The 13,523-nt window shown below is 38.6% G+C and overlaps 1 protein-coding gene across 1 annotated transcript in view; it reads left to right on the plus strand.

Annotated features, from left to right (window-relative positions):
- ube2g1a (ubiquitin-conjugating enzyme E2G 1a (UBC7 homolog, yeast)) overlaps positions 1–7,826 on the plus strand; it is a 78,664-nt gene extending 70,838 nt beyond the window's left edge. The window contains exons 4-6 of the mRNA XM_078548716.1: positions 331–509; positions 3,927–4,045; positions 6,875–7,826. Of these exons, the coding sequence (XP_078404842.1) occupies positions 331–509; positions 3,927–4,013 (266 nt within the window). The 3' untranslated portion in view covers positions 4,014–4,045; positions 6,875–7,826. The remainder of the gene's footprint in view (positions 1–330; positions 510–3,926; positions 4,046–6,874) is intronic.
- Positions 7,827–13,523: the final 5,697 nt, after the last annotated feature.

Consider the following 13,523-nt stretch of genomic DNA (forward strand, 5'->3'; position numbering starts at 1 on the left):
TCTATGTACATTTCAACCTGTACAGCAGTATCTCTGCAGCTGTTCGTGAAGCAAGAGTGCTATACTATAATCTGACTTGGCTGTAAGGATTGTATTTTCATAATGCTATTTGTCTCTGCTTTGATTCCTCAATAGATTGTGCTTTACTCCTATAATTGTTTAATGGGAAGATGCATTGTTGAGATTTTAATGGTTTATTGGGTGGTTGTGATGCAATATAAAGTGCTGAATAAGTATTGACTAATTTGAACACTGTAAAGAATTTTTTGTTATCCAATCTAATTGGCAACAGTGAACTTGAGTTAAGAAAGTGTCTTTGTTCTGTTACAGTTGATAAGAATGGTGAGGTGTGCATCTCTATCCTTCACGAGCCTGGGGAAGACAAATATGGATATGAAAAGCCTGAAGAACGCTGGCTGCCAATCCACACTGTAGAGACTATTCTTATTAGTGTGATTTCAATGTTGGCAGATCCAAATGGAGACTCGCCCGCCAATGTAGATGCAGCGGTAAGAGCTTTTGTTTGAAGTCAGAACTTTGGCTCCAACGTCAAAACATTGGGGAATTTGGTCATGAGAAGCAATTTAGTTATTGTTCTAGTAACCCCATCTACAAACATTCACTCCGTCCACTACTGACGCACAGTGGCAGCAGTGTGTACCATCTACAAGAAGCCTTTCAGGAACTCACCAAGGCTCCTTAGACAACACCTTCCAAATCCATGACCGCTACCATCTAGAAGGACAAGGGCATCAGGCACATGGGAACACCCCACCTGGAAGTTCCTGTCCTAGTCATACACCATCCTGACTTGGAAATATATCACTGTTCCTTCACTGTTGCTGGGTCAAAATCCTGGAACTCCCTCCCCAACAGCACTATGGGTGTACCTACACCACATGGACTGCAGTGGTTCAAGAAGGCAGCTCACCACCACCTTCTCAATGGCAATTAGGGGTGGCAATAAATGCTGGGCCAGCCAGCGAAGCCCACATCCCACGAATGAATTTTTAAAAAATTTTTAAAAATTATTTGTAAACCTTTTCAGACTAAAGAATGAATCTGAAACTAACGGTACACTCACTAACACTGGCTTCAACTATAAGTAGCAGCAAAACCAAGACTGCTAATTATAGAGCGTGTTTAGATGTCAAATTAAACCAACTAAATTCTCAAATCCCATAGCAAATCAACCAAGAACAGCTTAAATCTGAAATCAAAAATAAGGGGGATGAAGTGAACTGCTCAATTGGTAACTGCTTTGCATATTAGTGCACCTAGGTGGACTAATGTTTGTTTGAATGTAATTTAGCAGCATTACTACTTAATGATTTTTATTATATTTTTATATATATTTTTCTGATCATGAGTATTTCAAAGATATTTAGAAGTTTTAAAAGTGGCATCTTTTAACTGAGGTCTCAGGTGGTTGTTAATAATTACATAGCACTATTCAAAGGCCAGAGGTCTAGTCAGCATGTCACCTTTGATAAATAGCAGTATTTTTTTTTTTAAATAGTTAAATGGTCATTTTGCCTTACTATTGTGGGGTCTTGCTATATGAAAACCTGCTACCACATAACATAGGAACAGGAATCAGCTGTTTTCAAATAGGTAAAATTGTGTTCCTCCATTCCCTTGTACCTAGGAATGCCTGCTTCAGTTACCCTCCCAATATTCCCAAAATGACGATGGGGGATCTCTTAGGCAATATACTGCGACATCACTAATTTTTCCTACACAGTCCTGTGTGGCCAAGTTCATGAATGATGTCTGGGAAGTTCAACACTATCAGACCACACCTACTCTAGAGTTTGTCGTTGAATTTTACACCAATGGTGTCTTATTTTGTTTCTTACTCATTTGGGATAAGGGCATTCACTGGCAAGGCCAGTATTTATTGCCCATCCCTAACTCCCTTTGAATGTGGTGGTGAATTACTTTCTTGAAATGCTGCAATCTTAGTGGTTTGGTACAATGATGGCTTGCTAGACCATTTGAGAAGGTAGTTGAGAGCCTGCCACATCACTGTGGGTCTTAAGTTTCAGACCAGGTAACAACAGATATCCTTCCCTAAAGGACTTTGGTGAATAAGCTAATTTTTTTTAATGGCAACCTGATAGCTCCTGATATTACCAGCTTTTAACTCCAGATTTTTTTTTTAGTTTCATTTAAATTCCCCAGCTGCCACGGTGAGATTTTAAATCACCTCTCTGGATTGTTAGCGCCTCTGTATTACTAATCCAGTAACATAACCACTATGCGACTGTACCTCATGTTGAATTAAGCTGTTTCTCCGCTTGCCTTCATTTTAATGGTGTTAATTGGCTTCATTTTTGCTGTTTTTTTAAATTTAGAATCTGGATAGGTAATTGATGACAAACATTTTACGCTTAGATACTAACAAATATTTTTCTGTCCCCCTTTGCTTTCCTTCAATATCAATTAAAATCTGTGTTGACCAACCTTTCACTTTGAGTAAATGAGTGGGGAATGTGATGAACTGTGTAGCACCTAGGCAAAAGTTGGAGCTCATCCAGCTTGTTATGGTCCATTGTGATACTTTGTGTGATTGCCTCTAAATAGTTGTGTATAGGTATCAGGGTGGGGATGGGGGGCAGGTAATGGGGAGAAATAGTACTTGAATTAATCTGAAGTGCACTGATTTACTCCCACCACTATTGCCAGCCATGAATCTGTAGTTGTAATTTCTCTCTCTGGCCACCCCTGCCCCATTTCGCCCTTTCAGCTCAGCATGCTTGTTTAGCGGAACACGGCATTCTTAATTGGATTGGGGTAGTTTCAGACTAATGTGGGAATTTAACATACAAGCCATTATGGTTTTGTTGAATTTCCAGTGACACCGCCCCTGTGCTGCCCCTGCCCCCCCACCCGCATCTTGCTTTCCAGGTATCTCATGGTAAAACAACACTAACACTTGCACATTCTGGCTCCAGATTTGTCTTGTAAATTTCCAGTCTATCCACTGTCCATTTCTTTTAACTTGCATTGTGAGATCGCCCCCCAGCTGGCCTCCAGCTTTAACTCCAATTCATCTGGTGTTCTAGAGTCAGTTTAAGACTTAAATTCCTTAAAATTAATGTTTAAAATTCTTCATTCCCTGCCCTCCCAACCTAACAGTTGGTATTTGTTGTAGTTTCATTGAATCTTTAGTCAAAAGAATAATTATGGAAAATGTTGTACTTGTTTTGTAACATGAAATTTTGATGCTTTTTAATTTTTAAAAAATGGTAATTTTGTTCCATTTAGGGTTAAATATCTTTGTTCCTGCACCATCAATTTGGAGACCTGGCTTACTTATGCCACCCCGGAGTTGATTTTTGGAGGCAGGCTGCTGTGTAATATTGCAGCTCAGTTTTGTATGAAGCGTCCACTTTGGCTCAGTGGTAGCATCTACCGATTTGAGTCAAAGTTTAAGCCCCATTCGGTGACTTGAGCGTATAATCCAAGCTGATTAGTGCAGCACTCCCCCAGTACAGTCAGAAAGATTGACTTTCTGATGAGATGCTCAAAGGTTTGTTCTGCCTCAAAGCCAGGCGATCCTTTGTATTTGCCAATTGCAAGAATTAACAGTCCCCATGTTCTGGCCTATGCTTCTCTCAACTAACACTTGAAATTATCTGATCATTCATTTCACTGCAGTTTGTGGGGCTTTGCTATATACTAATTGTTTTCCTGCACTGGCTGTAGTTACTGCTAAAATGAAATACTGTTTAAAGTGTTTTTGGACATTTGGAAATGTGTTATGCAAATAGAAGTTCTTCAATAGGAAAGAAGTTCCAATGTTAAAGGTACTTTGCTTTGCAATTTGCATTCATCATCTTGCAGCTCACCAGCTTCAATTTTGGGGACAGATGTGCATTTGTTGAATTGTTCATTACTTTGTTCTGACTTGCAATTTGTAGAAAGAATGGAGGGAAGACCGTAATGGTGAATTCAAAAGGAAAGTTGCACGCTGTGTAAGAAAAAGTCAAGAGACTGCATTCGAGTGATACTTCATTCACCAGGAAGCTTCACTTTCTGGGTAAGCAAAATCGAGAACTGTCAATCTGGCACAATATTGACTAATTGGGATTTTTCTGCCATCAGCAGGCTAGTTTGTGTCATGTTGAGTGACTGAAATGAGTTAAAACAGCAGTTAAGCAGTTGCAATCCTGATATTGTAAATCGCTTTAGTTTACTCTAGCGATTTTATAAACCACAACATTCAGAGATAGAATTACAGCCCAACCTCACTGACCTCTTAGTTACGATCCTTCTAACTATATTATACAGCGAGTATGTTGAAGGGTAATGAAACAGATAACCTTGTTAAAGCCAATACAAAAGATTATCAAAGTACCGTTCTCTGGTATGAATGTACATGTGCATCATTGCATTTAATCATATCAATGCACTTAACTACTAGTCAGCATTAACTTTCAGGATGAGACAGTAGTCAGGTTTAGCATGGATTGAAACATAGTCCAGTGTCAGAAGTTTGTGCTGTAGTTGGAAAGTTATACTTCGCTTTAAAAGTGCTTTTTTGCAGACTACAGGCCAACTGAAATGCTGTGTATATATCTATCTCCATTAAGCACCAAGTTCATTTTACTGTGTCTCTGAACTTTATAGCATTCTGGATGGTATCGATATGCTATATTTAAAAAAAAAGCACTTAAGCCATTTCATTGATACTGTAAGGTACATTTATGTATTATTCCCGATGCTTGCACCTATTAATATTTTAGTATGATGCAACTCAATGTTCTTTTAGTTAAAGCCCAGATTTGGAAGGATAGTTAATACAGTTGCACTGCTGGTTATTTCTTGCAGGCAGTGTGCACATTGAAAATTTCACATTTCCATTTATTCTTGACTGAAATCTTGTGTAATCTCAGCATGTGAAAGTGTACACTATTGAGACTTTTTTTGGAAGGGAGGAGAGTTTGAAAGAAATTCTGGCCTTGCTAGCCAAGGCAGCATATTTGGTCTAAATGTACTCCTGGCCCTTTTTTGTTGGATTAACTATTTTTCTTAATCCCTGTTGAATGTGAATAGTATGTTCAGTAAGTTTTTGTCTTCCAAAGTAAAAAATCTTTGATTAATGTTTCACTGTTTAGGTTACAATAATTGCTAATATAAGGCAAGAACCATTTAAGTAATGGTTATTTTTTTTTAAAGCCATTGTGTTTCCTGAAAACATAACCCATGTACTGTCTGGATGTTGAGAGCAAGTGATTAAAAGGCACCTTTAACTCTCCCACAGTTTGCAGTCCTGTGGATTAATCAAAGTAATTTGCACATGTTCTGAGACTGCAACATCCCTAAAGTTTCCACCAATATTTTTTTTAGATTTTCTTTCATTCATTCATTCATTCACATGATGTGGGTGTTGCTGGCAAGGCCAGTATTCATTGCCCATCCCTAAGTGCCCTTGAGAAGATGGTGGTGAACTGCCTTTCTTGAATAGAATCAAGTGGCTTTCTGAACTATTTCAGAGAGCAACCACATTGAGAGAGTAAGCTGCATTTTGTGGGTTTGGAACCACATAGGCTAGATCAGGTAAGGATGGCAGATTCCCTAAAAAGATACTAGTGAACCAACTGACTAGTTTCATGGCCACCAAAACTGATGCTAGCTTTTTAATTCCAAATGTAATTGAATTTAAATTCCCCAGCTACCATGGTGGAATTTGAACTCGTGTCTTTGGATTACTAGCCTAGTAACATGATCTCTATGTTACCATTTATCTGGATGCTACCTCCTTTAGTACTTTGGAGTAACTTAACTAGGAGACACTGGGCATTGAATGTATGGGAGACAATCCAAAGATGTTCTGTTAAAGACATATAGTTCATGAACTAATGTTCAAACCCAAATTGCTTTTTAACACACATTTTCTGCACTGACTTGTTTGTTCAACAATGCTTCCTCCAGCACAATGTTTGATGTATGCATGTATATGTTACTGAAAAACCTTAAATGTTGTTGATTAGTGGTTTTTCTTCCCTACTTCCACCCTACACACCACCAAAACCTAGATTAAAGAACTTTAGATTAATATAAAATATTTTCCAAAGCATGCATTTTCTTCAAGGGGTTACAGTATTTCCTATTAAATGCCACCAACCAGCATGTTCACATTTCTCCCTTGTAATTTTTTTTCAAAGTACTGGGAACACAAAAGCAAAATATAATTTGTTGCTTCAAGTGATCAGCATGCAGCTGTTAAACATTGAAGGCTGCTTAGATGATCAGCAGGAGTGGAGGGGTGGAAGAGTAACATTTGGAGTTGATGAGATCTAATCCTGATCGCCAGTTGAACAAACTTGAATAAAACATGTAAATGAAAGCTGGATATCTTCTATCAGGGAGGGGTTGCTAAGTGCCACATTTATTTGTAAGGGTATGGAAGTCAGAAGTTGCCCTGTTGAAGTTCCCAACAGTAAATGCTGTACCCTTTTTTATTTCTGTCTTGCAGTCAATATGAAATTCAGGAAATTTGGAGCCACTTGGATTCTTTGGAGTCAAAAATTGTGTACTGTTGGATCACATTATGCATCAGTTACAATGTTTGAAATCCAACTAATTGATTTTAGGCTTTTTTGCACGGGGGGAGTAGATTTCCATGGCTTCTATTTCTCCAGCACATTTATTCCTCACTAATAAAAGTACCTGAATAAGGAGAGCCATGATATAAATTCTTCTGAAGATCTCTTGGTGAGAGATGTGGCTTGTGTTAGGTTGCGCCTGATGTAATTAGGAAGGGGCTTTTTTTTTGCACCATGGCATGCACAAAAGGTGTTGGAGGTGGTTTTAAGTGTTTGGATTAAACTGTCGCAATAACTAATGGGAAATTTCTGAGTTGCAGGTCTCCAATTAAGAACCAACATGGCACTGTTGACTTTCTGCACTCAACCCACCAATTGTTGGACCTCTTCAAACTGGTAACAAGTTGGTAATCCTGGATTGGCATTATGGAGCTGTGAGTGAATTATGCCATCCTCATTGTGGAGTAAAGCCTATCGTGCCAACTTGGGGAGGGGGGAAACAAAATGATGCATCAGGATTCCTGTGAACTGCTTTGATCTTCAGGAAGAATTGTAAAGACCTGTACATAGCACAACATTATCTGGATATTCTATATACTGTACTTAGACACCCACAATATGCATTGTACCAAATTAAAGCTTGCTTGTAGTTAGAGAATCGTGTAAATTCTGAGAGATTTTAGCAAGGGGGCTTTGTGCATTCAATTTTCTTAAGTTTACTATTAAAAAAAAAGTCTTGTAAAAGGTATCTTGCACTGTAAAACTAAAAGTAGCATTTATTAATCTTTAAGATGGATTCCATAGTGAGAATGTTTTTTTCCAGATATTTTGATGCTGCGTTAACATTTGGTGGCCTAAAATATTTTGGGCGTAAATACTACTACTTTGCAGGTGTTCAAATTTAATATGCAGATACTTTTGGTTCTACAGAAAGAGGGTAAAGTTTATACCTGAATTTGAAATTAGCCAAGGTGACCTCATTAGTCTTCACTGCCCAACTGATGAAGCAAATGTTTTCCGAGCTTGACTTTGTGGAGAGTGTCTGAAGTAGGCTTCATGGTGTTTAGGTGTAGGCTTTCACCCTTCTAAGTGGGAGTTTGAGGACTTTTGATATTAAAATGCTGTTTGTGTGTGTTTTACTTTCTAGCTATACTGCAGATTTTCTGCCTGATGTACAAAGACAAATGGTGATGTATATTTTCATGTAATTTGATTTTTGGAATTCTGTCACCTGTAGTGAAAGTTCTTCCAAAATATAATTGTTTTCCAGTATGAGTTGTCAGTTTCAATTGTGTAAAGCCACTCAATTAACTTTTTTTGTTTCATGTGAAAATTGTTGAAATTTGAACTCCTACACAAAATAGGGATGAAAACCGATCGAATTCTATGCAAACAGCTATACTTTAGTACAAGAACTTCACCATTGTATTTTGTAGGTTCAACTTACAGTGCACTTAAACGCAATCTTGAAACTGAGGAGATCTCATGAATACTAATTTTTAAACCCGATTTTCTTCGGGCTTTGTGCAACGGCCAGATTAGGCTGGGGAAGGAAAGGGAAGAGGTTAATTCTTGCAATTCACTAGTGAGTCCTGCATCTCTTCAGTGCATTGCTTAATTCTAATCTTCATGATGAGACCTTTTTTGGGATCTAGTGCAGTTTTGAATGGAGCTGCACTAGACTGTTAGTCTTGAGATCAGAATGCACCATAACTTTGAATCCAATATCCTTTGAAACTGCAGATATGTGGCTTTGACTTAAAGCCTCCCGGAACTGGTGGAAAAATGCAAAGGATTTATTGGACTTTTAAACTGACTTTATTCTCCCATTTGTGGCATGGCTGGATAGAAAACTGGGATGTAAGAGGCAGTGTTGGGTTAAGAAACTCTGAATTGATAGTCAGTGACTATAGTGCCCCCGAGGGTGAATGCTGGAGCTGCAGCTTTTCGATCTACATAAAGATAACATGGAGGTGGAGTTATGCAAAAAAAAAAGCAAAAACCCATTCTGTATTAGCAGAAAAATGGCAAATGTATCTTGAGATAAAGGAGAGGTAATATAAGGGCAGATGAGTATAATCTAAATAAAATGCAAGGTTGAAAAGATCAAAAGAATTTTAGGGCTGTATATACATAACTCATTTAGGTGCAAAGTATTATCAAAGCAAAGATTAAACTTCAAGGCATGAAATGGCACTTTTGGTAACCTTCAGTTTTATCCCTTGGATATTAAGAGTTGAACTGATTTTTAAGATATGCAAAATAATGGCAGGGTATTGAGGTTAACTGTTCAACTCTGGGGGATCTACAATAAGGGATATAAGCTTGATAATTTGAGCTAAACTAGTGTAAAAGTGTATCCAAGAAAACTTCGTGCTGGGAATATGGAATTAAAAACTATAGATACAAAATACACAGGTGTTTAAGAAAAGAATATTGAGGAATATGAAGAAGAAACCAAAAATTAGGTGGTGAGATAGATGCCCTTGCTAATGAACTAATACAAACTCAATGCACTGAATGGTCTGATTTTTCTGGGTTCTGTATCTGTGCAACTCATGTGGCTGTTAAAGATCCAGATTTGAAGCTCCAAGACGAGTTTAGCTCAATGCTGACAATAGAGACTAATCAGGCCTGCAGTTTCCGATGCTATTGAGCCACTTTGAAGTAGTTCTAAGGACCAGTGAATAATATTGTATCTAATGAAATAAAAGTGCATGTGTCAAGTGATCTGAGACATCAAGACCTCCTATCTGAGCCAAGAATATGCCATTCCTATGTTGTCAGCCATTATGCATTAAGTACAACTATGCCTGTGGAAGGTGTATATTAAAAACCTTTACTGCAAAATTTACTGCTGATATTTACTTTCTTTGTTAGAAGTTCACTAAGATTGTAACTTTACTCAATTCTAGAAACCACAAAAGCATTTTTTTGTTAATATTGTTGGACAATTTTGTGCCGCATTTTAACATGGACATACAGCAATGCCGGACAACGTAATCAGCCACCCCAGGCACAGTCAACAAATAGTTATTCCACTTAGATGCAGTGGTGTAAACTTTTTCAGCACATCAACAACAATTAGCACCCCAAGGTGCTTTACAAATATTATCAAACAAAATTTGTCACTGAGTCACATATTGGGAGGGGGATGGGGGGTCAAGGCTGGAGGATATCTGGCTTTCTGTTCCTATATAGAGGGGCGAGGGCATAGAGGAATTTGAAAACAAGGATAAGAAACTTAAGATGGAAACATTGCTTAACCGGTTTACGATGTAGGTCAGTAAACACAGAGGAGATGGGTAAGTAGAACTTGGTATGCTTTGGGACATAGAAAGAAGAGTTTTGGATGATTTCAAGTTTGCAGAAGGTAAACCTTGGGGCATTGGCCAGAAATGCTTTTGAAGCATGTATGAAGTTTTCAGCAGCAGGTAAGCTGTGACAAGGGTGGAATTGGGCAATGCTATGGATGTGATAGGCAGCCTGTAGTGCAGATGTGGTAGGAAGCTCATCTTGGTCAAATTTAGCAGCAAAGTTGCAAACACTCTGGTTCAGCATCACCGGGCTAGGGAGAGGAACGGATCGTTGGCAAGGGAGTGAACTTTGTGACGGGGAACGAAGACAGTGTCTTCTGCTTCCCCAGTATTTAGTTGGAGGAAAATTCTCGTCCATTACTGCTGTCGGATAAGCAGTTTGATGTTTTAGAAACAGTGGGGGTGAGATAGAGCTGGGTGTTGTCAGTATATTGTAACAATCAGGTGAGGAGGGGTCAAATGGCTCCCCTCTTTCTCCCCCTCCTCATTTGACCGCAACAGGCTTTTTGTTTGAAAAGGTTATACTTGCTAATTCAGTGAGTACTTAACTGTTTATGCACTGTGATCATAAAAGTACCAATCAGATGAGTTTTGAGTTTAACAAAGAAAGAGGTTAGCTTTATTATACTTAAAATGATCTAAGTAAAATAATATATGCACTGACTTCCACTCACGTGCACATATACAGATTAGAGTGGGGAATGATAAGTTGGCCAAATTAGAGTCGATTTTAAAAAAAAAAGGAGGGTACAATCCATAGTTTGACTCAGCTGGCTTTAGGATGAATCCAGTGGTTTTCTGCTTTGTGTCAAGGTGGTTTAAAACTGCAGATGGATGAATTTGTTATTCTGTGTGGAGTTAAGTTCTTTCTTTTAAGATCTGTCTGCTGCATATAGTCAAACAATAGTAGACAGGGCCCAAAAGCTTGCAAGTTGGATGGAGAGAGAGAGGGGGGAACGAATAATCTCTCAGTTTCTTGTTCAGTTCTGCAGAGAGCATGTGCTTAAAACAGACAAGGGGTTTGCTACCTAACCAGTAAAACTCAAAAATGATCATGTATTCCAATTGTAATTTAATTAGCTCATGCCTGAAAACAATCTTAAGCCAGGGTCCCATTGTCCAAGCAATTAGACTTGATGGTCTGTCTCCAACAGTTGAATACTTCAGGGCATTCCCATAGTCTGTGTTACAACTGGGATGGGAGGAGTGCGGAGTTTCTCTAGCCCCACTACTTCACAGGTTGCACCATAAGTGTACATGTTTAGCTTATTCACCAAAACGGCCAATTGTTTACTTTCACTACTGCTAGACCCTGAAGAAAAATCACTTTAACCAGGTTCCTTTCAATAAACTCAATAATTGATTAAATTAAAAAAAATTTTTTTAAAACAAGTTGCAAAGCTGGTTAACATACCATTTGTAATCTGGAAGTGTAACGATTTATCCCTTTTTTAAAATCCCACGTACGTGCGCATACATAACAAAGGACAAGACAAATAAGGTCTCTGCAGAATTTGGCATAAGGGAACATTGAAAATGGATAAAGTTTGAAAAAGTCTTGATGCTTTCGATTTGGTGCTCCTGCTTTCAAAGACTGAATGCTGGTCATGGTAGTCTGGAAGTCCTTTCCATAGGAACTTCGGTACAACACTGTCTTTGTTAACTCTCTCGTTGCAGGCTCACAGGCTTTCAAATACAGAACAGTTATGCTGAGATGAGGATTTTATGGCTAAAGGTCCCACTCTGGACTATAGACAATGAGAGAGAGGGGAGCAATCTTCATAGTTCGCTCCCCAAGAGAGACACTGAATTCAAAAAACATGTTCAGACAGAACTTCTCCCAGGCCAGGTGTTTTTCAGTCAATCAGGAGCCCACAGCCTGGCAACAACAGTTTTTAAAAATTTTATTTAACTCCAGTGAACAAAATAACTCATCTCAGGTATCTTGCTGGTTGCTTAACTGAAATGTGATTTCTTGGAAAAAGCAGCTTGCTCACACAAAGTGAACTTGTAACCGTTTAGAAAAAAAGTGTCTAAAATGTTCAATGTCCTTCCAATTTTTAAAAAAAGCGTATAGTTCTTGGAAATATGGATTCCTAATGCCTGCAAATGAAACAGGCATGGCATGTGGGGTCTTTTACAGTTCTTAAGGGGCTATTGTCTTTGGTGGCTTTTGCAGACTTGCTGCCTCTTTCTCAGTGGAGATTGGGTTGTGGAATGAACTGTAATACAAATTATGTAGCCACCTTGGCTGTGTTCAAAACTCTGGTTTTTGAAAAGTCTGTTTTTAAAAATTCATGTTTCCAACCATTGGATTAAAACTTATTCTTTGACATAAGTGTGTCTTCAATATGTGGAAGCTGAGTTTTCAGAAGATGTTGCGATGGGGCAGAATGTAATGAGAAATTGAAAGGGGCCAAGGACAGGCTCTTGGGAGACACTAGAGGTAATGCTGCAGGAGTGGGAAGAGAAACCATTCCAGGTGATTCATCAGTTTCTGATCCAAGCTGTTTAATAAGTCATTGACTGAACTGGTTTTGTTTTATTTTGAATTTTAAACATCTATTTTGAACAATTCCTTTGAGTGTGCGGCCTAGCAGCAGTTTTGTATTTTATGGTGAGAAAGCCTCCCAAAGTGCTTCAGGAGGAAGAAGAAACAGTATAATAAGTAATGGAAACAGAAAATGCTGGAAAAGCTCAGGTCTGACAGCATCTGTAGAGAGAGAAACAGGGTTAACATTTCGAGTCTGTATGACTCTTTGGAGACTCTGGGTGTTGACTCTGTTTCTCTCTTCACAAATGCAGTCAGACCTACTGAGTTTTTCCAGCATTTTCTATTTTTATTTCTGATTTCCAGCATCTGCACTATTTTGCTTTTATCTTATGGTATAATAAGTATTTGGGATATTCTCCAGCTTAAGTCTCAGCCTGTTGCTAGGGAGAGGGATGGAGTTTAATTGGAAACCAAAAACAATGGCTTCAGTTTCTTTCCTGTTTTAATTGGGAGAAATTTCTGCTCATCCATTACCAGATGTTGGATAAGCAGTCTGATTTAAGAACCATTTCCTCTGTGGAGTTAATGACAACCGATTGTCAAGTTAAAATCCTCAGGAAAAGTTTTTGTGCTGAATTGGAGCTACCTTGCTAAAAGGTTAAGGAGGAAACCATCTTTTTAAAGGGAAGAGTTGATTAACATTGAAGCAGAGGGAAGAGATGGAGTCCTAGTTTCACTTTAGTCTGAATAGAGCAGGGCACTGGGATTGCTTTTGCATTACTGTAGCTGACATTATCTGGGGCTTTTACTCTTTGAAATATACTCCTGGATTTAAAGTGTTGACTCCTTGCTGAGTACTGTACATAAAGCTGGCTGCCCTCTGGTACACAACAATTGGTAATTCATCATTTGCTAGTCTGGATAACAGGCTAATCACTCTGGGAAGACCTCACTGTAGAGCTCAATTCTATTGTCATCCGATCTCCAAACAGTTCCACTGCTGCAGCATTGCCGTGGCTGTTTTTCCAAAACAAACAAGCATTAGCCTCCCAATTGGCCCATTGTGTCCCTGCTGGCTCTCCACAAGAGCCATTCAGCTGTTCCCACACTTTCCCTGGGCCCTGCAAATCTTTTCAGATAATTAGCCATTCCCTTTAG

The sequence above is a fragment of the Cetorhinus maximus genome, chromosome 9 (assembly GCF_964194155.1).
Source record: "Cetorhinus maximus chromosome 9, sCetMax3.hap1.1, whole genome shotgun sequence".
NCBI classification, from domain to species: Eukaryota; Metazoa; Chordata; class Chondrichthyes; order Lamniformes; family Cetorhinidae; genus Cetorhinus; species Cetorhinus maximus.